Below are 26,562 nucleotides of genomic sequence, written 5' to 3' on the forward strand. Positions count from 1 at the left end.
GAGGAACCTCTGAAGGTTGGCGTCATGGTCCTGCTGATCATGGCCGCAGATGGTGACATTGTCCAAGTACGGGTATGTAGCCTGCAAACCGCACTGGTCCACCATTCGGTCCATCGTTCTCTGAAAGACCGAGACTCCTTTAGTGACGCCGAAGGGGACCCTGAGGAAGTGGAAGAGTTGGCCGGCTGCTTCAAAAGCAGTGTAGTGGCATTCTTCTGGGCGGATTGGCAGCTGGTGGTAGGCCGACTTCAGATCGACCGTTGAGAACACACGTACTGTGCGATCCGATTGACCATCTCCGCTATGTGGGGGAGGGGGCACGCATCTAGTTGCGTGAACCGGTTAATAGTCTGTCTGTAGCCGACAACCATCCAGTTCTTTTCCCCGGTCCGGACGACCACCACTTGCGCTCTCCAGGGGCTGTTGCTGGCCTCAATGATCCCTTCACTCAACAGTCGCTGGACCTCCGACTTGATAAAAGCCATATCTTGGGAACTGTACCGCCTGCTCCTGGTGGCGATGGGCTTACAGTCGGGAGTGAGGTTCGCAAAGAACGAAGGGGGGGGGAGGGTCGCGAGTCTGCATACCGTGAGGGGGGGTAAGGGTCCGCCGAACTGTAGGGTCAGGCTTTGGTGACTGCATTGGAAGTCTAATCCAAGCAGTAGGGGGGCGCAGAGTTGAGGGAGGACGTACAACTTAAAACGGGCGTACTCGGCGCCCTGCATCGCGAGGTTAGTGAAACAGTGCCCCTGGATCTGGACCGAATGGGATCCGGTGGCAAGGGAAATGGTTTGGGATGCAGGGTATATGGGAAGGGAGCACCGCCTTACCGTGTCAGGGTGAACAAAGCTCTCCGTGCTCCCGGAGTCGAAATGGCAGGGGGTCTCGTGCCCGTTGACCATCATTTGAGTTTTTCAGGTGCTTCGGCTGCGACTGGTCCAGCATGACTGCGCCCAGCTGCGGGTAGCCAGCGTGGTCGGCGGTGTCGTGGTCACAAAATGAGTCGCATGTGTCGGGCTGGGTCGAAGATGGCGACCAAGATGGCCACCCCCACGAATCGCATGTGTCGGGCCTGGTCGAAGATGGTGAGCAAGGTGGCCGCCCCCATCGGTCGCACGTGTCGGTCGGTGTTGGAGCCGGCGGGCAAGATGGCGGCCCCCACGAGTCGCACGAGGCTGATGACGCGTCTGAAGGGGGCGTTCCGGACAGGCATGCAGCCACGTTGCGGGGTCTGCGGGTCTGTGAGTTCATGGGTCGGGCCTGGTGAGTGTTCGATTTCTGGGCTTTAGGTCGGCCCAGTCAGACTCTGGCGAAGTGTCCCTTTTTCCCACAGTTGCTGCACGTCGCTGTGCTGGCTGGGCAACTCTGCCGGGGGTGTTGACCCTGACCGCAGAAGTAACACTGCGGTTCCCCGGGCTGGACTGGCAGCCGCGCGGCACAGTCCCGCGACATAGTCGGTCCGACGGGGCTCGCGACGATGGCACAAGGGGTTCGCCGGGTCCACGGGGAACGCACTGAGGTTCTGGTAGGCCACCTCTAAAGAGGTACCTAGCTTTACCGTGACCCGCAGGTCAGTGGTCCCATTTTCCAGCAAGCGCTGCCTGATGTAGTTCGATCGGACCCCAGCCACGTAGGTTCATGTGGACCTGTAGGTTCACCCCGGATCTGTAGGTTCATGTGTTCCTCCGCCGTCGCATCCCGGTAGCTGCAGTTCCACGCGAGTAGGGTCAGTTTTTCCAGGTACTCAGCTAGCGATTCCCCAGCGCGTTGACGGCGAGCCGTGAGGAGATGTCAGGCGTACACCTCGTTTGCAGGCTTCACAAAATGCGCCTTGAGGGTTGCGACCGCCGCCTCGTACGTGGCCACTTTCTCGATCATCATGGAGATTCGATGGCTCACCCGAGCGTGGAGGAATTGCAGCTTGAGGGTTTCAGTAGGAGGCGTTGTGGAGGAGTCGAGGTAGGCCTCGAAGCAGCGAAGCCAATGTTCGAAGATCTCCTTGGCTTCTGACGCGCGCGTGTTGAGTTCGAGCTTATCTGGCTTTAGTGCGGCTTCCATGATGCTGTCGAAGTGATATTAAATTGTTATACCGTCAAGTCACTGAGATCGTGAGAACGAGCGAACATTAGGCTTTAATATCCATGAACTTTCCTGCCAGAGTCGGCTGTACAAATGAATGCCACCCACTGGTGGCCGGACTATATATGGCCCCGGTGAGGGCGGAGCCAGAGGCGGAGCCCACCGGGGTTCCAGTACAGTACCTGGAAGTAGCCTGTATCATCACTTCCAGGTCATGGGTCACATCATTATACAGACAGTACAGACAGCTCATGCATTAGGTGAAATACATTCACCACAGAGACCTTCTACCGGATGCTGTACACCTCCGAGCCCCCTGAAGGAGACCCGAGGATGAAGGAATTCCTCGACGGACTGGACATGCCAGTTGTGGGGTAGGATAGTAAACGGGCTGGAAGCACCATTAGAACTGGGAAAATGTCACGGAGAGCATTAACTCCATGCAGGCGGGGAAGGACCAGATGGATTCCCGGCAGACTTCTGCAAAGAATTTGCGGCTGCACTGGCCCAGCACTTGCGGTAGATGTTCACTGATTCAATGTCAAGGGACACTCTGCCTCCAACGTTAGCAGAAGCCTCAAACTCGCTGACGCCCAAGGAAGACAAAGACCTGACCGAATGCGGGTCCTACAGATCCATCTCGCTGCTTAATGTAGACACAAAAATACTGGCCAAGATCCTGGCTAAGCAACTGGAGAACTACATACCAGAGGTGGTCGCAGAAGACCAGAGGGGCTTTGTTCAGAGTAGGCAGCTAACAGCGAACATCAGACGCCTGCTAAATGTGACAATGACCCCATCTGGGGAGAGAACACCAGAGGTGATAATCACTGTCCCCACTTCTATTCACCCTGGAAATTGAGCCACTGGCGATCGCCTTCAACGGCGAAAAATTGGAAGGGGATACAGAGCGGGAATAGAGAGCACGGAGTCTCACTCTATGCAGATGACCTGCTCCTCTCCAACTCGGATCTTCAAAGCAGCATGGATGAAATCATGAGTCTCCTGAAAGAGTTTGGAGTCTTCTTGGGCTCAACCTGAGCAAAAGTGAAACCTTCAAGTGAACCGGCAAGGGAGAAGGGCAGATCTGGAAGGACTGCTGTTCAAACAAGCCCAAAACAATTTCTGCTACCTGGGGATCCAAATTGTCCCCGACTGGACACGGATCCCCAAATGGAACCTGAAAAATCTGGTGGTGGAAGTAAAGAAGGACCTGCAGACACACTCCCATTCTCCCTGGTGGGAAGCGCACAGATGATCAAGATGAATGTGCTGCCCAGGTTCCTCTTCCTGTTCAGATCCATATCGATCTACATCCCCAAGGCTTTTTTTTAACACAGTAGACAAAAAGATCATGGTTTTTTTTGCGGGGGAAGAATCCAAGGATCCCCAAAAAAGTCCTGCAAAGAAAAAGCAACATGGAGGCCTGGCCCTCCCAAACCTACAATACTACCATTGGGCAACCACAGCAGAAAGAGTGAGGATGGGTGAGGGAGTCAGAAGCAGAATGGGTAAGGATGGAGGAGAGCTCCTGCAGAGGGACATCCCTCCGAGCCCTTGCCACAACAGCGCTCCCATCCCCGCCAGCCAAGCACAAACCCAGTGGTAATAGCCATGCTCCGGGCATGGAACCAGCTAAGGCAACACATCGGCCTGACCGAAAAGTCCACCATGGCCCCATCTGCAGTAATCACAGGTTTTTCGCCAGCCACAATGGACGCCACCTTTAAAAGGTGGAGACAGAATGTGGGGACATTGACAGTTAGTGACTTCTACATGGACGATCGACGATTGACGGTAGAAGAACTGATGGCGAGGTTTCAACTGCCCAAAGGGAATGAACTACGACATAAATGGATCAAAAGCTTTGTCCGTAAGGAAATAATGACGTACCCATGGACCCGGGATACTCACTGATAGATGAAGTGTTGTAAAAGGGCGACGTAGGGAGGGGTAACTACGGGGAACTGTAAGGGCTCACGCATCCCTAGACGAGTCAAGAGAGAAATGGGTGCAAGACCTCTGGATATAGGTAGCGGGAGGAATCTGGATCGAAGCACTGAACAGGGCAAACTCCACTTCCACATGCGCAAGGCTAAGACTAATGTAGCTTAACATGGTGCACAGAGCGGACCTAACCAGAACCCGAAGGAGCAGATTCTTCTCGGAGGCAAAGGACAAATGTGAATGGTGCCAGGAGAGGCAGGCCGACCACACCCACATGTTCTGGGCATGCCCCAGACTTGTTGGCTCCTGGACAGCCTTCTTTGAGGAAATGTCCAAGGTTGTGGGGCTGAGGGTGAAGCCGTGCCCAAAAGAGGTGGTCTTCGGGGTCTTAGAACAGCCAGATCTCTTCATGGGGAAGGGGGGGGGGGTGATGCCCTAGTCTCTGCCTCCCTAATTGCCCAAACAATCCTGCTTGGCTGGCGATCAGCAGCACCACCCAATGCTGAAGACTGGCTGTCCGATCTGTCGGAATTTCTCCAACTGGAATAAATTTGGGTGGGGTGCTCTTTCCGGGGGCCGGTGCAGACTCGGGGGGGCCGAATGGCCTCCTTCTGCACTGTAAATTCAATGATAATCTATGATTAATCTAGGACAAAGGTTTGGCACAACATCGTGGGCCGAAGGGCCTGTTCTGTGCTGTATTTTCTATGTTTTCTATGTTAAATCTGGGCGGCATGGTAGCACAGTGGCTAGCACTGTTGCTTCACAGCACCAGGGTCCCAGGTTCGATTCCCGACTTGGGTCACTGTTTGTGCGGAGTCCGCACGATCTCCCTGTGTCTGTGTGGGTTTCCTCCGGTTGCTCCGGTTTCCTCCCACAAGTCCTGAAAGACGTGCTGTTTGGTGAATTGGACATTCTGAATTCTCCCTCAGTGTACCCGAACAGGCGCCAGAATGTGGCGATTAGGGGATTTTCACAGTAACTTTATTGCAGTGTTAATGTAAGCCTACTTGTGACAATATAGATTTTTAAAAAAAATCAAATTCGGCATCCCGGGGTCAGAAGACCAACTTGTTCCAGGACCTGTTTGTAGCCAAAAGCCAATAGAGCAGGAGAAAGGGGGATCCACAGATGGGCCACAAAGGAAAGGAAAGAAGGAAAGGGGGAGGAAGTGGAAGAGGGGGGTAGGGAGGGGGAGGGGAGGAGGGAAGCGGTGAAAACCAACAAGGCAGACAGCGGAAGGTCGAAAACACAGCCGTAAAGGAAGGACGGGGTTAGGGTTGGAGTATTGTTATGTCTTGTATCTGCTGCCGTATGAACGTGCTATTCACAGTGCGTTCCATACACACTGATGTAAAATTTTAAAAAGAGCCAATAAAAACATTTTAAAAAGAAACAGAGGTCCCAGCTAGAGCTAGGAAGGTGGAGATAATTAAAGCGAGTGCTCAGCATTTAAGTTTGAAAGAAATGCAAGAAACACAGCCTGGGTTATGGGAACAATCAGTAAAATTGGCTAAAATCCAGTTACAAATAAAACAATTGGAAATACAGCAAAAAGAAAATAAAATGGAGATGCAGCCAAAGGAGAACAAGCTGAAGCAAAAAGAAAAAGAAAGGGATCTGAAGCAAAACGAAAGGGCAAAAGAAATGGAGATGAAGTAAGAAGAAATGGAGAAAGAAATTGGATTGGATTTGTTTATTGTCACGTGTACCGAGGTACAGTGAAAAGTAATTTTCTGCGAGCAGCTCTCAACAGATCATTAAGTACATGGGAAGAAAAGAAAATACATAATAGGGCAACACAAGGTATACAATGTAACTACATAAGCACCGGCATCGGATGAAGCATACAGGGTGTAGTGTTAATGAGGCCAGTCCATAAGAGGGTCATTTAGGAGTCTGGTAACAGCGGGGAAGAAGCTGTTTTTGAGTCTGTTTGTGCGTGTTCTCAGACTTCTATATCTCCTGCCCGATGGAAGAAGTTGGAAGAGTGACAAAGCCGGGTGGGATGGGTCTTTGATTATGCTGCCCGCTTTCCCCAGGCAGCGGGAGGTGTAAATGTAATCAATGGATGGGAGGCAGGTTCGTGTGATGGACTGGGCGGTATTCACGACTGTCTTAAGTTTCTTGCGGTCCTGGGCCGAGCAGTTGCCATACCAGGCTGTGATGCAGCCAGATAGGATGCTTTCTATGGTGCACCTGTAAAAGTTGGTAAGGGTTAATGTGGACATGCCGAATTTCCTCAGTTTCCTGAGGAAGTATAGGCGCTGTTGTGCTTTCTTGGTGGTTGCGTCGACGTGGGTGGACCAGGACAGATTTTTGGAGATGTGCACCCCTAGGAATTTGAAACTGCTAACTATCTCCACCTCAGCCCTGTTGATGCTGACAGGGGTGTGTACAGTACTTTGCTTCCTGAAGTCAATGACCTGCTCTTTAGTTTTGCTGGCATTGAGGGAGAGATTGTTGTCGCTGCACCACTCCACTAGGTTCTCTATCTCCCTCCTGTATTTTGACTCGTCGTTATTTGAGATCCGGCCCACTATGGTCGTATCGTCAGCAAACTTGCAGATGGAGTTGGAACAAAATTTTGCCACTCAGTCATGTGTGTATAGGGAGTAGAGTAGGGGGCTAAGTACGCAGCCTTGCGGGGCCCTGGTGTTGAGGTGTTGTTGTTCATTCTTACTGATTGTGGTCTGTTGGTCAGAAAATCAAGGGTCCAGTTGCAGAGTGGGGAGCCAAGTCCTAGGTTTTGGAGCTTTGATATGAGCTTGGCTGGGATTATGGTGTTGAAGGCGGAGCTGTAGTCAAGAAATAGGAGTCTGATGTAGGAGTCCTTGTTGTCGAGATGCTCCATGGAGGAATGTAGGGAAATGGCGTCTGCTGTGGATCGGTTGCGACGGTATGCGAATTGCAGTGGATCAAGGTGTTCTGGGAGCATGGAGGTGATGCGCTTTATGATCAACCTCTCGAAGCACTTCATTACGACTGAAGTCAGGGCCACCAGACGGTAGCCATTGAGGCACGTTGCCTGGTTCTTCTTTGGCACCAGTGTAATGGTGGTCTTCTTGAAGCAGGTGGGGACCTCAGAGGTCGAAATGAGGAGGTTGCAATTAGAGAGAGGGAGAGAGATTGGAAAAAGAAAAAGGGAGACAGGAAAAGGAAAAAGAGACAGAGGAAAAAGCAAAAGAGAGAGCCTTCCAGCTTCAGGGACTGAAAATAAGCAGGGAGCTGCCAGAAATTAGAGGGGTTTTTAATCCAGGAATGAAGCCCAGTGGCGATATGTTATGCAGGCCCTCCCAAAATTTGAAGAGAAGGAAGTAGAAACCTACTTGGGGTTTTCAAGAAAATAGCAACCCAAATAGAGTGGCCAAGAGCAAAGTGGACATTACCAATGCAGAGTAAACTGGCAAAGCGGGCATAGGAAGTTTATACTTCCCTGTCAGAGCGAGTGTCTAAGAATTCTGACGAGGTAAAAATGCCTATTCTGGATGCATATAATTGTTCCCGAGGCATATAGGCAAAAAGTTTTGGAATTTAAGGAGACAGCCAGGACCGGCTTATGCAGAATTTAAAAGGGTTAAGCAGAACAATTTTGATAGGTGGGCATGAGCATTGGGAGTTGCAAATACGTATGAGGTTCTAAGGAAGGTCATTCTCTTGGAGGAACTTAAGAATTCCCTATCTTGCTAAATAAAAGTTCTTATTTGGGGAAAAGCTGATTTTTATTATACTGAGCTAATGTAGCTAAAGTGGATTAAAGCAATTATTTGAAGATAAATCAGTGTCAGTGTGGTAATACCAGGTATTGCAGTACCTGAGAGGTGGATGACCATTGGCTAGACCAAGGAGTCTACCATTGGCTAATGTACATAGCTCCGCCCTGAGAGGCGGGGTATAAGAACCAATGCCGTCCCAGCAGCCTTCACTTTCTGTATCGAAGCTGCTGGGTACAGTTCTAGCCGATTAGTTATGACTCACCTTGTCTCGAGAGTAATTGATTGTGCATCAATTTAATCAGCTAGAACTTCTGGAAGGATGGATCTCCGCATCAAGCCGGAGTGCCTTCAGCTCAGCCCCCACGCAGACAACTCCGCTGCTATTTTCAAGCATTGGCTGGCGTGTTTTAAAGGCTACCTCGACACGGCCACTGACACCCCCACGGAAAGGCAGAAAATGCACCTTCTACGCTCGCGGGTCAGCCCTGCGATCTACCCTCTGATCGAAGAGGCGACGAACTATGCTGTAGCTATAGAGCTGCTAGAAGGACATTACATCCGTCCTCTGAACCAGGTCTATGCCCGTCTCCTGCTGGCAACTAGAAGGCAGAGCCCAGAAGAAACACTGGAAGACTTCTATCGGGCACTACTAGTGCTGGGCCAAAACTGTGGCTGCCCAGCAGTTACGGGGAACGAGCACACGGAACCTTTAATTCGGGATGCTTTCGTGGCAGGTCTGACCTCCCCCGACAGCCGCCGAAGGCACCTTGAAATGGACACACTGGGCCTCACTGAGGCACGGGCCCTGGCAGGGTCCATGGACGTTGCGTACAAAAATGCACTGGCTTTTGCTCCCGGACGCATGGCCCCCCCTGGGCTGCGCGGCACCCCGTCGTGGCAGCCCCCCAGACTTTCCCGCTAACCACGCAGGCCTGCGTGGCCAGACGGCCCGCTATCACCACCGGCCAATGCTGCTTCTTCTGCGGCCAGGCGAATCATCCCCGCGCGCGCTGCCCGGCCCGCACCGCCACCTGCAAAGGGTGCGGCAAGAAAGGCCACTATGTCACGGTCTGCCAGTCCCGCGCCGTGGCCGCGGTCTCCAGCGACTATCGGCAGCCTTTCAGGTCCCGGCCGTCCAAGGCCCACCGCCGCCCTTCTATCCCCAGGCACCGTGCGACCCACGGCCGTGGCCATTTTGCCCCCCGGCCACCACGCTGGATGGGTGGGCGCCGCCATTTTGTCCCTCGCCGCCGCCATCTTTGGCATCCCCGGACTCCATGTGTGACTCGTGGCTGACGCCATCTTGGATGGGGCCTCAAGCCCCCAGCACAGCCGACTACACGCTGCCCGACCAGAACTCCCCCTTGCTGCAGCTGGCCTCCGTTACCCTGGACCAGAGTCGGCCCCGGACGCTAGCGAAAGCCACTACAACGATCGCCATCAACGGCCACGTGACGTCGTGCCTGATCGACTCCGGGAACACGGACAGCTTTGTCCACCCCGACACGGTAAGGCGCTGTTCTCTTGTCACCCATCCCGTAAACCAACGGATCTCCCTGGCCTCCGGGTCGCACGCAGTGGAGATAAAGGGGTTCTGCCCAGCGAACCTCACTGTCCAAGGCAGGGAATTCCCCAATTTCTGCCTGAAAGTTCTGCCGCACCTCTGCGCAGCCACCCTTGGGCTGGATTTCCAGTGCCACCTGCAAAGCCTGACCTTTAAATTTGGCGGCCCTATAACCCCCCTTACTGTCTGCGGCCTCGCGACCCTTAGGGTCGACCCGCCTTCCCTGTTTGCAAACCTCACCCCGGATTGCAAACCCGTCGCCACCAGGAGCAGACGGTACAGTGCCCAGGACCGGACCGTCATCAGGTCCGAGGTCCAAAGGCTGCTGAAGGAAGGGGTCATCGAAGCAAGCAACAACCCCTGGAGGGCTCATGTAGTGGTGGTAAAGACCGGGGAGAAACATAGGATGGTCATCGACTATAGCCAGACCATCAATAGGTTTACGCAACTGGACTCGTACCCTCTCCCCCGTATAGCCGACCTGGGAAACAGGATTGTGCAATACAAGGTTTTCTCCACGGTGGATCTCAAGTCTGCCTACCACCAGCTACCCCTCCGTAATGGTGACCGCCAGTACACTGCCTTCGAAGCGGATGGGCGGCTCGATCACTTTTTAAGGGTTCCCTTCGGTGTCACGAACGGGGTCTCGGTCTTCCAACGTGAGATGGACCGAATGGTTGACTGGTACGGCTTACGCGCAACATTCCCGTATCTTGATAACGTCACCATCTGCGGCCATGACCAGCAGGACCACGACACCAAACTCTGAAAATTTCTCCAGACCGCGAATATCCTTAATCTGACCTACAATAAGGATAAATGCGTGTTTAGCACCTACCGTCTAGCCATCCTAGGCTACGTAGTGCGAAGTGGAGTCATAGGCTCCGACCCTGAACGCATGCGCCCCTCATGGAGTTCCCCCTCCCTCACTGCTCCAAGGCCCTAAAGCGCTACCTTGGCTTCTTTAGCTATTATGCACAATGGGTCCCTAATTACGCCGACAAGGCTCGACCCCTGATCCAGTCCACAACCTTCCCCCTGTCGACGGAGGCCCGCCAGGCCTTCTGCCGCATCAAAGCGGACATCGCAAAAGCTACGATGCCCGCCATCGACGAGTCCCTCCCATTCCATGTCGAGAGCGACGCGTCCGACGTAGCTCTGGCGGCCACCCTCAACCAAGCGGGCAGACCCGTGGCTTTCTTCTGCTGCACTCTCCATGCTTCCGAAATTCGCCACTCCTCGGTCGAAAAAGAGGCCCAGGCCATAGTAGAAGCTGTGCGACACTGGAGGCGTTACCTGGCTGGCAGGAGATTCACTCTCCTCACGGACCAACGGTCGGTGGCATTCATGTTCGATAATGCGCAGCGGGGCAAGATTAAGAACGACAAGATCTTGCGGTGGAGGATCGAACTCTCCACCTACAATTACGAGATCTTGTACCGTCCCGGGAAGCTGAATGAGCCTCCTGATGCCCTGTCCCGCGGCACTTGTGCCACCGCGCAAGTGGACCGCCTCCGAGCCCTCCACGAGGACCTCCGCCACTCGGGGGTCACTCGTTTCTTTCATTTCATTAAGACCCGCAACCTGCCCTACTCCATCGAGGAGGTCAGGACAGTCACCAGGGACTGCCGAATCTGCGCGGATTTCAAACTGCACTTCTACCGGCCAGAGAGAGCACATCTGATAAAGGCTTCCCGTCCCTTTGAACGCCTCAGCATGGATTTCAAAGGCCCCCTCCCCTCCACCGACCGCAACACGTACTTCCTGAACGTGATTGGCGAATACTCCCGGTCCCCATTCGCCATCCCCTGCCCGGCATGACCACGACCACCGTCATCAAGGCCCTCCAGGGTATTTTTACACTGTTCGGTTTCCCCGCCTACATACATAGTGATAGGGGGTCCTCCTTTATGAGCGACGAACTGCGTCAATTCCTGCTCAGCAAAGGCATTGCCTCCAGCAGGACGACCAGTTGCAAGCCCCGGGGAAACGGGCAGGTAGAAAGGGAGAACGGAACGGACTGGAAGACCGTCCTGCTGGCCCTTCGGTCCAGGAATCTCCCAGTCTCCCGATGGCAAGAAGGCCCAGTGGCCCTTCACTCCATCCGGTCACTGCTCTGTACTACCACAAACCAGACGACTCATGGACGTCTCCTGTTTTCCCCAGGAAGTCCTCCTCCGGGGCCTCACTCCCAACCTGGCTAGCGACACCCGGACCCGCCCTGCTGCGGAAACATGTGAGGGCGCACAAGTCAGACCTGTTGGTCGAGAGGGTCCACCTGCTGCATGCCAACCCCCAGTACGCCTACGTAGCGTTCCCCGATGGCCGCCAAGACACGGTCTCCCTTCGGGACCTGGCGCCCGCCGGAGCCCCACGCGCACCCGCACCATTGCCCCCACCCACCCGCAGCACCTGACCGGAGGGTCAGTACTGCCGCCGCCCCTACCCAGCGCCGAACAGGCACCGACGCCCCCTACAGGCGCCCCTCCCCCCTGCCCATTTTTCGCCTAGGGGTGACTAAGCTGCCTGGGAGGAAGACACCACGTTCCCGGAGCCGCAACCGCCGGGGCCCCCACCAGGATCATCGCCGAAGCCCAGACACTCCAGAAGGCCAACCAGGCCACCCGATCGTCTGTTTGCTGCACCATAAACACTTTTTCTGTTACCCTCGACATCACGGTACCTCCATACCTGGTCCTACCATGCAAAAGGCGACTGTAACGCTGCCCATCATCCCGCTGGGTTCTTTTTAACAGGGGGTGAATGTGGTAATACCAGGTATTGCAGTACCTGAGAGGTGGATGACCATTGGCTAGATCTAGGAGTCATAGCTCCACCCTGAGAGGCGGGGAGAACCAATGCCATCCCAGCAGCCTTCACTTTCTGTATCGAAGCTGCTGGGTACAGTTCTAGCTGATTAAAGCCTATTAGTTATGACTCACCTTGTCTCGAGAGTAATTGATTGTGCATCAGTCAGGAAAAGAGGGTTCAGTACAAATATATTCCCACTGACCTTAAACTTGCATGGAAATAGGGATTGAGTGAGTGAGTGGGACTGATTAGATCGATCTGGAGAGCGGTCATGGACTTGATGGGCTGAATGGCCTCTTTCCATTCTTCAAATGACTTTATAGCTCTATATATTCCAGGACACTTCAGTTAATCTATGAGAGCCATCTCCACAGTGCGGTTTATGGATCAGAAACAGGACAATTTTTTTTCAGCAAGCAACTTCCAGAGTGGCAATCAGCATTGGAGTCAGAATCGGGTTGAGGAGAGTCCTGCTTGGTGGCAGAGGGGAGTCACTGGTGGAGGGTGAGGGTCAGATTGGGTCTGAGGAGTGTAGTTGGGAATTGGCAGCCCGGGCCGGGGGTGGGGCGGACCAATGGGGATTCTGAGGTTGGGGTGCGGGGTCCATGTAGGGGGGAGTCCCAGGGGTGCGGTGGTGGGAAGGAATGGGAGGACCCTGGGGGGTGGGGGGAGTCCTCTGGTGGGAGGATTCCCAATGGGCGGGGTATTGTCTTGAGGTGGGGGAGTCCAGTTGCGGGTAGTTGGGGTGGGGGCGGGGCACGGCGATGGTTGGGGGAGTCCATGGTGAGTGTGCCCCGGTGTGGGGGGTGTCCCAGGGGGATGGATGTGCGTCTGTACAATAGTTACCCAGAAGTTAGAAGTGTTTTGAATTCTTCTGACTTGATATAAGACACACCGAACCTTCCAAAGTTTGCATTTTCATCTGGTTCCCAATACAGGGCAATTGCCCAAAACAGGTTTTCACTTCCTGGGCAATTGTCATGCAATCCTTACCTGGGAAGGTTTGGAGGGGCTTCCCCATCGCATCTTTGTGCTACCCCTCAGTTACACTAACCGGCAGCATAGAAGATACGGCCCTCAGCACATCCCAGTGCTTACACCCTCCCCTTCCCCTCCTCCTACTCCCTTCTAGGTTTTCAGCTCTTATTGTTTTCCTTCACAGTAATGTGTCATAACCTCAACATTTCAATCTCCTCTTTGCTGCAATGATTTAGGAAACCACCAGACACATGCCTGCAGGAATCAAACTCTCCAGACTAAGTGCCTCCACCGAAGATACAGAGGCACTAATCTGAGAGTTTCTGTATCCACAGTATTGTACCCTAGCTTCTCACAGCAAGGAAGGCATTCAGAAATTGGCAAACAAATTCTTGAGTTCTGACAGAAATTTTAGTCTTCAAAGTAGTACCTCCAAGACCGAGGTTACGTTTTGGTCTGTACTAGGCATATGAAGCAGCAGAAAGTTCCCACATCTGGTGGTGGGTTCTCTCGGGATGCCCACTATTGATTAAGATATTTGTGCAAGTTCTGACTATGGATGACTCTATGATTGTGTCTGGAAGCAGCATGTGCCGGGCACCGATGGGGCCAGGGATGCGGTGCGGAGAGTAGAGTGCCAGGGGGAACAGCCAGGGATGGGAGAGGAGAGTGGGGGACATGGGCAGGCAGGGACGCCCCCCTCCAGCTGACCACCCCCTCCCTGCACCACTCCACTCTCTTTCCCCCCCCCCCCCCACAACTCCCTTTGTGATTCCTACCCACCTCACTACGGGGTAAAGGCTCTGGGTTGGCAGTAACAACGGGTCTGCTCCATGGGATGGAGGATGGCGACGACCCGCTCCATGATAAGCTCTGGTGCTCCACATCGTTCGACAACGTCTGACTCCTGCCCACGATAACATTGTGCACCTGGGTGAGCTCTACATGTGATTTGACCAATCCACCACACGGTCCCATCGAACCCTTGGGGTGGCGGAGGTGGGGATGGGGTCCCGGAAGGGAGTGTTGGTTGGGTTGAGGGGGAGGGACTGGGTTCCGTGGTGATGTGCGGTGCCCAACCTGTGGGCCCTGGCCCAAGCCCACCTCCAATATCCGCCCATCCGCCCAGTAGGTGGCTGCTGCGATTCCTGCGCAGTGACATGGGTGCCCTTTGGCGGCTGCCCTCTGGAGCGACCGGGCCTGGACAGGCCAGGCAGTCCCTCAGGTGTCCCAGATGGTGTGGTGCCACCCTGTTCTGTCCGTTGCCCAACGGATGCGGCAGGAAAAGGGGCGGGAGTCCGAGGTGCTGTGGTGTTACAACACCTCCCTTGCGGGAGTTACTGGCATGGGTACCATCACCCCATCCTCCCTTGGGGTGCCTGATGGCCCCTGGGCTACTCCTTCGGACGGAGATGCGACTGCAGCGAAATCCTGGGGCTCCCCCGCCACCTGTTGCAGCCATTCCTGGAGGCCGGCTCCGGTCTTGACCAGGTTCTCAATTCTCGCGGCCATGGAGCATAGGGACTGGGCCACCTTCCTCCGGGACTGTGCCACATCACTCAGTGACTGTGTCACTTCCTTCTGGGACTGGGCGACTTCCCTCTGTGACTGGCTCAGGTCAGCCAGCTCCTCGGAATGCCATGTTTGCCCTCAGCCATAACCTGTTGTGACTGGGCCAAGCACTGGAGCGCCGCTACAATGTGCAGGTGGCCCTGGTTCATAGCTCCCTGTGACAGGGTCGCCCTGTCTTGTACTTCGGCCACTGCCCGCACAAATTGCCCCCGGCCTTGGACGTTCTGACATGGCCGATACCTTCACTCCCAAGGCCTCCACCGGGGATGCCACCTTGTGTGTTGGCCTGGGTGACACGCATTGTCGGCACTGCCTCCTGCCCCTGCAGGCGGCTGGATTCCTCCAACTGCACCTGCAGGTGCTGTATGGTTGCTGACAGTCCTTGGCGCTGTGTCTGCATCTCCATTATCGGTTGAACCGCCCTTTCCAGAAGTCCAAGACCCGATTTGATGGCAGCTAGTCCCTGGGGTCGGGATGCCATCTGACCATCTGCCTCCTCGGGGTTTCTACCTCCACCTAATATACCGCCGCATGTGTGCGGTGTGCGCACCTGATAGTGCCCCAGGAGCCTCTTCACTAAGGTGCCCAACTGAGCTGAGTGTCTCTGGCACGGTGTAGGGTGTTGGAGACAGCTAATGAAAAGTCGGTGTCGTCCGTGGACTGGTGCTCTGGGGTGTCCAGGGCTGGCGTTTGGGGGCTCTCTTCGCTGTCCGTTGACGCCTCATCGCTGAAATCTGCTTGGGGTTGAGATCAGGGGTGAGGGGACACCAGAAGGGCCAGGTGATCCTGCAAGACACAAGGCATATCATCACAGAATCCCTAAAGTGCAGAAGGAGACCATTCGGTCCATCGAGCTTGCACCGACCCTCTGAAAGAACACTCCACCCAGGCCCAATCCCCCATGCTATCCCCGTAACCCACCAGGGGAAATTTAACATGGCCAATCCACCTAACTGCATAGACAGTGACCCAAGCCACGAATCGAACCTGGGACTTTGCCGCTCTGAAGCAACCGTGCTAACCGCTATGCTACTGTGCTGCTACATGGTTGCTCGATGCCGATGTCCACCTTGGCAACTGCTCTCTCTCTGAGCAGGCCCAATGCCTGTGATGGTGAGGGGGCACAGGTCCGGCGGTTCACTCCCGTTTTCTCTTTCTCTCTGTGGTTATGCGGCGCCTTCCTCTGGGGGGGGGGGGGGGGGCGGGGTGGCGGGGTGGGGGGGCTGGCGGGGTGGGGGGGGGGGGTGGCGGGGTGGGGGGGCTGGCGGGGTGGGGGGGGTTATGGGGGGGTTGTGTTGCGGAGAGACAGAAAGTGCACAGTGGCAGACCAGACAATCAGGCGCGTGCAGCACAGGGGGTGGGCAGCTGGTGCCCTTTATGGTTGGAGCACCTGTCCATAGCAGGTGGTATGTGTGCTGGCATGTGGTGCAGGGTGAGGTTCAGTCGCCCTCTGAGCAAGGGAAGGAGTTACAGTTGTGTGGGATAGGGGTTGGTGCCAGGGGCACAGTGCAGCCCACTCACCCTGGCTGCCCGAGGAGGTTGTACAGCTTCCGGCATTGCTGGCTGGTCCTGCAGTGGGGCCCATGGCGCTCACGACCCCTGCCACCTGCGCCCAGGCCCAGTGTACGGTGGTGGGTGACAGCCTCCTTCACACCCCAGGAACGGGGTGCCCTGCCTTTCCTCCATGGCGTGCAGCAGGTTCTCAAACTCTGTGTCCACTCTTCTTGCTGTATTATGGTGGCAGAAAGGACGATTGATGAGGACTCGTCTGCTGAGGTAGTATGGGCTGAGGTTAGAAACAGGAAAGGAGAGGTCACCTTGTTGGGAGTTTTCTATAAGCCTCCGAAAAGTTCCTGAGATGTAGAGGAAAGGATTGCAAAAATGATTCTGGATAGGAGCGAAAGTAACAGGGTAGTTGTTATGGGGGACTTTAACTTTCCAAATATTGACTGGAAACGCGATAGTTCGAGTACTTTAGATGGGTCAGTTTTTGTCCAATGTGTGCAGGAGGGTTTCCTGACACAGTATGTAGATAGGCCAAAAAGAGGCGAGGCCACATTGGATTTGGTACTGGGTAATGAACCAGGACAGGTGTTAGATTTGGAGGTAGGTGAGCACTTTGGTGATAGTGACCACAATTCCGTTATGTTTACTTTAGCGATGAAAAGGGATAGGTATATACTGCAGGGCAAGAGTTATAGCTGGGGGAAAGGCAATTATGATGCAAATAGACAAGACTTAGGATGCATAGGATGGGGAAGGAAACTGCAGGGTATGGGCACAATTGAAATGTGGAGCTTGTTCAAGGAACAGCTACTGCGTGTCCTTGATAAGTATGTACCGGTCAGGCAGGGAGGAAGTGATCGAGCGAGGGAACCATGGTTTACTAAAGTAGTTGAATCACTTGTCAAGAGGAAGAAGGAGGCTTATGTGAAGATGAGACGTGAAGGTTCAGTTAGGGTGCTTGAGAGTTACAAGTTAGCCAGGAAGGACCTAAAGAGAGAGCTAAGAAGAGCCACGAGGGGATATGAGAAGTCCTTGGCAGGTAGGATCAAGGAAAACCCTAAAGCTTTCTATAGGTATGTCAGGAATAAAAGAATGACTAGGGTAAGAGCAGGGCCAGTCAAGGACAATAGTGGGAAGTTGTGCGTGGAGTCGGAAGAGATAGGAGAGACGCCAAATGAATATTTTTCTTCAGTATTCACACAGGAAAAAGACAATGTTGTCGAGGAGAATACTGAGATACAGGCTACTAGACTAGACAGGATTGAGGTTCATAAGGAGGAGGTGTTAGCAATTCTGGAAAGTGTGAAAATAGATAAGCCCCCTGGGCCGGATGGGATTTATCCTAGGATTCTCTGGGAAGCTAGGGAGGAGATTGCAGAGCCTTTGGCTTTGATCTTTATGTCGTTATTGTCTACAGGAATAGTGCCAGAAGACTGGAGGATAGCAAATGTTGTCCCCTTGTTCAAGAAGGGGAGTAGAGACAACCCCGGTAACTATAGACCAGTGAGCCTTACTTCTGTTGTGGGCAAAGTCTTGGAAAGGATTATAAGAGATAGGATTTATAATAATCTAGAAAGGAATAATTGATAAGGGATAGACAACACGGTTTTGTGAAGGTAGGTCGTGCCTCACACACCTTATTGAGTTCTTTGAGAAGGTGACCAAACAGGTGGACGAGGGTAAAGCAGTTGATGTGGTGTATATGGATTTCAGTAAAGCGTTTGATAATGTTCCCCACGGTAGGCTACTACAGAAAATACGGAGGCATGGGATTGAGGGTGATTTAGCGGTTTAGATCAGAAATTGGCTATCTGTAAGAAGACAAGAAGTTGATGGGAAATGTTCAGCCTGGAGTTCAATTACTAGTGGTGTACCACAAGGATCTGTTTTGGGGCCACTGCTTTTTGTTATTTTTATAAATGACCTGGAGGAGGGCGTAGAAGGATGGGTGAGTAAATTTGCGGATGACACTAAAGCCGGTGGAGTTGTGGACAGTGCGGAAGGATGTTGCAGGTTACAGAGGGACATAGATAAGCTGCTGGGCTGAGAAGTGGCAAATGGAGTTTAATGCAGAAAAGTGTGAGGTGATTCATTTTGGAAGGAGTAACAGGAATACAGAGTACTGGGCTAATGGTAAGATTCTTGATAGTGTGGATGGGCAGAGAGATCTCGGTGTCCATGTACATAGATCCCTGAAAGTTGCCACCCAGGTTGATAGGGTTGTTAAGAAGGCATACGGTGTGTTAGCTTTTATTGGTAGAGGGATTGAGTTTCGGAGCTATGAGGTCATGTTGCAGTTGTACAAAACTCTGGTGCGGCTGCATTTGGAGTATTGCGTGCAGTTCTGGTTGCCACATTATAGGAAGCATTGGAAAGGGTGCAGAGGAGATTTCCCAGGATGTTGCCTGGTATGGAGGGAAGATCTTATGCGGAAAGGCTGAGGGACTTGAGGCTGTTTTCGTTAGATAGAAGAAGGTTAAGAGGTGACTTAATAGAGGCATACAAGATGATCAGAGGATTAGATTGGGTGGACAGTGAGAGCCTTTTTCCTCGGATGGTGATGGCTTGCCCGAGGGGACATAGCTTTAAATTGAGGGGAGATAGATATAGGACAGATGTCAGAGGTACGTTCTTTACTCAGAGAGTAGTAGGGGCATATAATGCCCTGTCTGCAACAGTAGTGGACTCGCCAACAGTAAGGGCATTTAAATGGTCATTGGATAAACATATGGATGATAATGGAATAGTGTAGATGGGCTTTAGATTGGTTTCACAGGTCGGCACAACATCGAGGGCCGAAGGGCCTGTCCTGCGCTGTAATGTTCTATTGTTCTATTGCTGCCTTCTTGTTGGCTGGGATGAGTGTGTGTGGGGAGTGGAGTGCTAATATGTGGCTACCTCCTGACAGCCTCTCAAGTGGCATTCCCGACCCTGTCGAATTGGATACCGTTTTTCATTGGATTCGCACAAGTTCCACCTGGCACCAGTGCTATCCCATTAACGGATCATGAATTGCTTCGCGACCTGGGTCAATCTAGTTGTCGTAGAAGTCCACCAATTCAATCCCAAGATTAATACTTAGTCTCTGAAATGGAGAGTCCCACCCTTCAACATTGGGCAGTCAGCGTCTCCCACATGGTTGACTACATAATTCCCCAAGCAGAGCTTCTATGGATAATTGTTTTGTGGCAAACAACATTAGGGCGGTCAGTGCAAAAGATACAAGGAATTCCCTAAAAAATAACCTTCCAAACTTCTGCATTGAAGATCATCTCTCTTGGGAAAACATTGCAGTTGGCCTCCTCATGTGGAGGAAAATAGTGAAATTTACAGTGCATTAGTTGTTCTCCTGCCAAGAGGAGAATGAAGGGCTACATGTGTTCTGTCTATTACCACTTCCAGTTACTTTGGAAAATCATGAATTTGAGTTCCTTAATTATTGCAATATTACATATATGTGATTTTATATTACATTAATATCAATAATTTATAATATTTTCCCAATAGGGTAATGCCCCACCTGCAGTGCAATCTGCTAAAGCTATATCAAAGAAGTCCAAGAAGGTAAGAAAGAATGACTGATAAATTAATTTGAAAATGAACAATTTAATATCACCAGTGTAAATAATTAATATTCTCACAGTTTAAGCATTATTATTTGGAAAAATATTATCCATCTAGAATAATGCTAGCTTGGAAACTGATTCAGAGATGAGTTGTTAAAAGTAAAGGCCTAAAAATGTAATTATCTTGTACCCTTTTTTGTGCTTCTAAAAGTTTGCATGAGTATATCGCAGAATTAAAACAAAGCCATTTTGTTACAGGATGATGATGATGGAACTGACATGGGAGACGGAGATGACTGGAATTTGGGGAAGTCACTAACCAAACCTCCTGATCAGCTGGACCTTACTGAACAAGTAAGTAACACCTTATGGTTATGATTTAATTGTACATTTCATGGAAAGTTGGAGCATATGTTGATCTAAAATTGTGCAAGAAACCTTCTTTAAAATGTATGATATAAATATTACATTTATGTTTTAATAATTTATATGCTACAGGTTTTAAATCCTTGCTAAGAACTGTAATTCTTATTGTGTACTATTTAAGCTGAAAGATGCACAGTTTGGGTGCATTTCTAGCCCCTCCAATCTTTATGCTTGTACCCATTATCTCTTTATTTTTTGAAGTTATCAACCCTTCTGGGGCAAAATTCCACTGCCATTAGCTGTACATTTGTACCTCTCTAAAATGGACAATCTTCATTTAAAAATTTGTGATAATGAATATTAATTTGTGGAGAACTATCCAAACTTCAATTACCACAGTTATCGGATTGGCGAATTCAGCATAAGCCAGTATTTGAAACATTCTCATATCATTTCAAAGTGACTGTTCTCCATATATGATTGGGAGCCCTTTAATCAGAGCTGAAAAACTAGAGTTCTTTGCTGGAAGGCAACAGAGAGAGGGATCGAGTTAGGTCAAATTGGATAATGGATGTCACAGAGTAGTTGCAGACACACTATAGTGGATGTGTGAGGAAGGCGCAAGACAGACAAGCATGACATACCATGACAGCAAATTTCCTTGCAGGAGTATCTACAAGCATTGAGCGAGCGAGATTGAGAGGTAACTATACCAGGCTATAGGAACTTTAGAAAATACTTTCTTTGAAAGTTTTAGAAATGGAATTAGCAGGGCAACACGGTGGAGCAGTGGTTAGCATTGCTGCCTCAAGGTGCTGAGGACCCGGGTTCGATCCCGTGGATCGATCCTGTTCATGTGGAGTTTGCACATTCTCCCCGTGTCTGCATGGGTCTCACTTCCACAACCCAAAAAGATGTGCAGAGTCGCTGGATTGGACACGCTAAATTGCCCCTTAATTGGAAAAAACGAATTGGGTACTCTAAATTAAAAAAAAAAATGGAATAAGCAATATCTGTAAAAGACACGATTACAGTAGTGGAAACATGGGATTTCATCAGGTAGTGGAGAAGCTATAAAGTTCCTACAGAAGGTCTGCATTGAGTCTGCACCGACCCTACGAAGAGCACTCTATCCATGTCCACTCCACTGTCCATCCTGTCTAATACATGACAGATGCAGCGTCGTGGACAAATGTGACGTTATCTACTTTGGACTGTGAAACAGAATGGTGGAGTAGTATTTAAATGGTGATAGATTGGGAAATGTTGACGGACAAAGGGAGCTGAGTGTCCCAGCACAACAGTCACTGAAAGCAGACATGCTAGTACTGAAAGCAGACATGCTAGTACTGTAAGGAGTGAGGAAGGCAAATGATACATTAGCCTTTATTGCAAGTGGTCTGGAGTACAGGAGCAAGGATGTCTTACTGCAGCTGTACAGGACCTTGGTGAACCACACCTGGAGTATTGTGTGCAGTTTTTGGTCTTATCTAAGGATATACTTGTCATTGGAAGAGTGCAGTGAAGGTTCACCAGACTGATTCCTGGAATGGCAGGATTGAAATTACACAAAATGGGTGTGAAGAAAAATCATATAGTGGGTGGGATTTTACCATGGCCCCTATGGTGGACTCAATATGGGATGGGGGAGGACGAATGTTGCGGGAGGTATAAATATTTGTTCCATGCTGGTGTAAAATGTCGACAGGATCTTCCCCAACTGCCCGGCATGGCGGGTTGCATTTACCACCAGAGACCGGCGTAAAATCGATTTGCATCCTGGTATTGAGATGCAGATGAACTCTGGACTTGAATCGCTTCCCCTGTGCCCGATCATCCATGACCCAACAGGAAATCACGTTGGCCCAGAACATGCTTAAACCAACATGGCATGTAAAAGTCTGTACTTAAGAAGGTCTTGAGCAGCTTGTGGAGATCGGACAGGAAGATGGAGGTCCGCAGCCACCGGACCCTCAAACACAACGTGAGCACCGGGTGGGTGGGGTATCAATCACGTGGATTTTCTCCATGCAGCAGCATCCAGGAGGTGGTTGTTCTCAGCACAGCATCTTCGCCCAGGAATAAAATCTTCATTCAGGCATTTCACCCAGGAATCAGACTACGTTCAGAGATTTGGCCCAAGGATTGAACTTTCATCTAGTGACGTCACCCAGAGTGAAGTCCTCCACTTAGTCGAGGAGGACACCCAGGGACGAGTTGCACAATATTTGTGTTGTAGGTCCCTGTATCCTCCTTGCAATCTCTATTTGCCTTGTTAGTACGTTGGTGCCTGGGCGCCTTTTAAACATGCTGCCCGGATATGATGATGGGAAGCTCGCCATCCAGCCCGCCCCACCACGCGTGTTGGGAAATCCCTGATAACATAATTACACAATTAATGAGGCTGGTATTGCACAATACAATTAAGCCATAAAAATGATAAAGCAGACTTCCGGTTGCGGCTATGCCTAGGTAGGTCGCACGTTCGGCAGCTCCTGCCGGGAACGGACTTTTGGGCTCTTCAGAGGGGCCCCAACGGCAATTGTTCGACGGCTCCCAGTTTGGGAAGGTGACAGCAAGGTTCCCCTGACATTATATGGATTGGACCAGGAGTGGAGCGGTTAAAAAAGTGATCCTGGTGCAGCAAAAAGTGCGAGGGAGGAAAAGCACGATGGCGGCGGGTGGAGACCAACCAGTATGGGTGCAGTGGTCACAGGAGCAGCAGGAATTCCTTAAACGCTGCTTTGTGGAGCTGAAGACAGAAATGCTGGCGCCAATGAAGGCGGCGATTGAGAAGCATGTGGAGACCCAGAAGGCCCAAGGGGCGGCGATCCGGGAGGTGCGGCAAAAAGCCTCGGAGAATGAGGACGAGATCTTGGGCCTGGCGGTGAAGGTGGAGGCGCACGAGGCGCTGCCCAAGAGGTGGCAGGAAAAATTTGAGGACCTGGAGAATAGGTCAAGGAGGAAGAATCTTCGGATTCTGGGTCTCCCTGAAGGAGTGGAGGGGCCCGATGCCGGGGCATATATGAGCACAATGCTCAATTCGCTGATGGGCGCGGGAGTTTTCCCGAGGCCCCTGGAGCTGGATGGGGCTCATCGGGTCCTGGCAAGGAGAGCCAAAGCCAACGAGCCCCCAAGGGCTGTAGTGGTGAGGTTCCACCGCTTAGAGAGTGTAGCCTGAGATGGGCCAAAAAGAACGGAGCAGCAGGTGGGAGAACACGGAGATCCGCATTTACCAGGACTGGAGTGTGGAGGTGGCTAAGAAGAGAGTTGGTTTTAACCGGGCTAAGGCGGTTCTCCATCGGAAGGGGGTGAAGTTCGGTATGCTGCAGCCAGCGCGATTGTGGGTCACGTTCCAAGATCGACACCACTATTTTGAAACGCCTGATGAGGCATGGAACTTTATCCAGGCTGAAAAGTTGGACTCAACTGAGGGTTTATCGTGGGGGGATGTTTACTGTGTTTACAGCGTTTGGGGAATGTTCTTGTTGTTTTGGTGCTGGGTGGGGATGGGTGAATGGATTTGATGTGGGGGCTGTGGGAGAGTGTGGGTGTCGGTGTTGGAGGGGCACGGCCCCGTGGAGGAAGAGGGAGGGTGGAGGCCCGGGGATGGGGAGTTGAGGTAAGGCCGCAAAAAGGAGCTGCACCGGGGGGGGGGGGGGGCTCAGACGGAAAGCGCAGGCTTTTTCCCGCGCTAGGGAAGGATGGGGGCAGGGCCGGGGGGGGGGGGGGGGGAAGGGCAGTGCTGGAGAGGAGCGCACACTGACTGCCAAGGGGTGGGGGGTTCTCACACTGGGGGGTTGATGGAATGGCAGGAGAGGCCGGGGTCAGCAGGAGTCAGCTGACTTACGGGAGTGTCATGGTGGGAGCAAAATGGCTAGATGAGGATCTAGCGGGGGGGGGGGAACTGGGTTGCTGCTGCATTGGCCAAAGGGGAGCTGGAAGTAGGAGAGGTAGTTGGGGCGGGTGTCTGCCGCCTGGGGGACTGGAGGGTGCGGGAGGCACGGGCACATGGCTGGCCTAGAAAAGGAGATGGCTAGTCGACAGGGGGGGGGGGGGGGGGGGGGGGGGGGGGGGGGGGGGCGGGCGGGTAACTTGGATTGCGAGGGGCCTGAATGGGCCGGTCATGAGGGCCCGGGTGTTCGCGCACTTAATGGGACTGAAGGCAGACGTGGTTATGCTCCAGGAGACACATTTGAAGGTGGCAGATCAGATAAGGCTGAGAAAGGGATGGGTAGGGCAGGACTTTCATTCAGGGCAGGATGCGAAGGACAGGGGTTGCAATACTGGTGGGGAAGTGGGTGTCGTTCGAGGCACTGAATATTGTAGCGGATAATGGAGGTCGATATGTGATGGTGAGTGGTAGGTTGCAGGGGGTGTGGTTGGTACTGGTGAACGTGTATGCCCCGAATTGGGATGATGCCGGATTTATGAAACTCATGTTGGGTCGGATTCCGGATCTGGAGGTAGGAAGCTTGATAATGGGAGGGGGACTTTAACACGGTGCTGGACCCAGCACTGGACCATTCTAGGTCCAGGACGGGTAAGAGGCCGGCTGCGGCCAAGGTGCTCGGGGTTTATGGACCAGATGGGGGGAGTGGATCCATGGAGGTTTGCCAGGCTGCAGGCCAGGGAATTTTCCTTCTTTTCCCACGTCCATAGAGCCTACTCCCGGATAGTTTTTTTTCATTTTGAGTAGGACGCTAATCCCGAAAGTGGAGGGAACGGAATATTCGGCCATAGCCACCTCGGACCACGCCCCGCATTAGGTGGAGCTGGAGTTGGGGGAGGAAAGGGACCAGCGCCCGCTGTGGCGCCTTGATGTGGAACTGTTGGCGGATGAGGGGGTGTGCGGGCGGGTGCGGGGCTGTACCCTAATTTTCCTCGAGGGAAATTGGGGATGAGCAATAAATGCTGGCACAGCCTGCGACGCCCATGTCCCATGAACAAATTTTTAAAATGTAGAGACACTATTTTTCTGAGCATAGATTTTACATATGTGGGAGGATTAGGCTTGATGGCTCATGTAAGGGGCAATGAAAGGAGTGCACAATGAGTTGTAGAGAAAGACAACTTATTTTTATTCAACACATTAATTATTATATACAGCTCTAGTAATTCCCTACTGAGTCTTCTCTTGTCGGTGTCTGACTAGCCGACTCTATTTATACAATAGCATATTGCCTTAGATAATGGTCCCCTATCCCCTTATTGGGGGAGCTTGTATCCTGTAAGCTCCACGGGGAAGTGATCATCCCTACCCCTTAAGACCTATGCGTGTTATGACAATGGCCGATAGGCTATTTAGTATCTGATTCATGTTCTCATTCTTTACTTAGTAGCATTAAATATAAAGCATTGCGCAGGTCAAGGAGACACAGCCTGAGTGAGTGAGACACAGACAGAGTGAGAATTTGGTAATTTGGGGCAGTGAGGTAATTCGGTGAAGAGTGGGAGAAGGTGCTTTTTCCCTACTGTTTTGTTCTCTCTCTTTGTTCGGGCCTAATTTCGGGAGCCGTTCGGAGGAGGAGGAACAGTCTCTGTGAGTATAAAAACCTAACGGTAACTTCCTGTTTTCCAGTTTTTCCCCCCAAAAGTGATGTCAGAGGGAAGCTGTGATCTGATTGGTTGATAGCAAATCTGCCCCAAATTTTAAAAAAACCACGGCTAAACTCGTAAACTTAAATTAAACTAATTAATTAATTAGTGATGGCTGGTCAGGTGATGTGCTTGAGCTTGATGTGGGAGCTGGCAGATCCCATTGCAAGCTGCAGCGACCACATCTGCAGTAAGTGTTGGCTGCTCGAAGAGCTCCGGCTCAGAGTTGATGAGCTGGAGTCTGAGCTTCAAACATTGAGGCACATCCGGGAGGGGGAGACTTACATGGACACTGTGTTTCAGGAGACAGTCACACCTGTCAGAGTAAGTAGTTTAAATCCTGCCAGTGGCCAGGGACAGCAGGGTGTGACTGCAAGTAAGGCAGGTAAAGGGAACCAGCAGTCAGGAACTCAGGAGCCTCAGCCCTTGACCCTGTCCATCAGGTATGAGGCACTTGCTCCCTGTGTGGATGGCGAACAGGGCTGCAGGAAGGATGAGTCAGCTGACCAAGGCACCATGGTTCAGCAGCCCATTCAAGGGGAGGGAGTAAATAGGCAAGTTGTAGTTGTAGGGGATTCTATTATCAGGGGGATAGATAGTATCCTTTGTGAGCAGGATAAAGAGTCCCGCATGGTATGTTGCCTGCCCGGTGCTAGGGTGCGGGACATCTCTGACCGGCTTGAAAGGATACTGGAGAGGGAGGGGGAGGATCCAGTTGTTGTGATCCATGTCGGTACCAACAACATAGGCAAGTCTAGGAAAGAGGACCTGTTTAGAGATTATAAAGAGCTAGGATTCAAATTAAAAAACAGGTCCTCAAGGGTCATAATCTCCGGATTACTGCCCGAGCCACGTGCAA

At 52.0% G+C, this 26,562-nt stretch overlaps 1 protein-coding gene across 2 annotated transcripts in view; it reads left to right on the forward strand.

Annotated features, from left to right (window-relative positions):
- The window catches only part of dnai1.2 (dynein, axonemal, intermediate chain 1, paralog 2), a 441,248-nt gene that overhangs the window by 7,190 nt on the left and 407,496 nt on the right, over window positions 1-26,562 (forward strand). For both annotated transcript variants that reach the window (XM_072497265.1, XM_072497264.1), the window contains exons 2-3: window positions 19,681-19,737; window positions 19,998-20,093. In XM_072497265.1, the coding sequence (XP_072353366.1) occupies window positions 19,681-19,737; window positions 19,998-20,093 (153 nt within the window). The remainder of the gene's footprint in view (window positions 1-19,680; window positions 19,738-19,997; window positions 20,094-26,562) is intronic.

Source organism: Scyliorhinus torazame, chromosome 3 (assembly GCF_047496885.1).
Source record: "Scyliorhinus torazame isolate Kashiwa2021f chromosome 3, sScyTor2.1, whole genome shotgun sequence".
NCBI classification, from domain to species: Eukaryota; Metazoa; Chordata; class Chondrichthyes; order Carcharhiniformes; family Scyliorhinidae; genus Scyliorhinus; species Scyliorhinus torazame.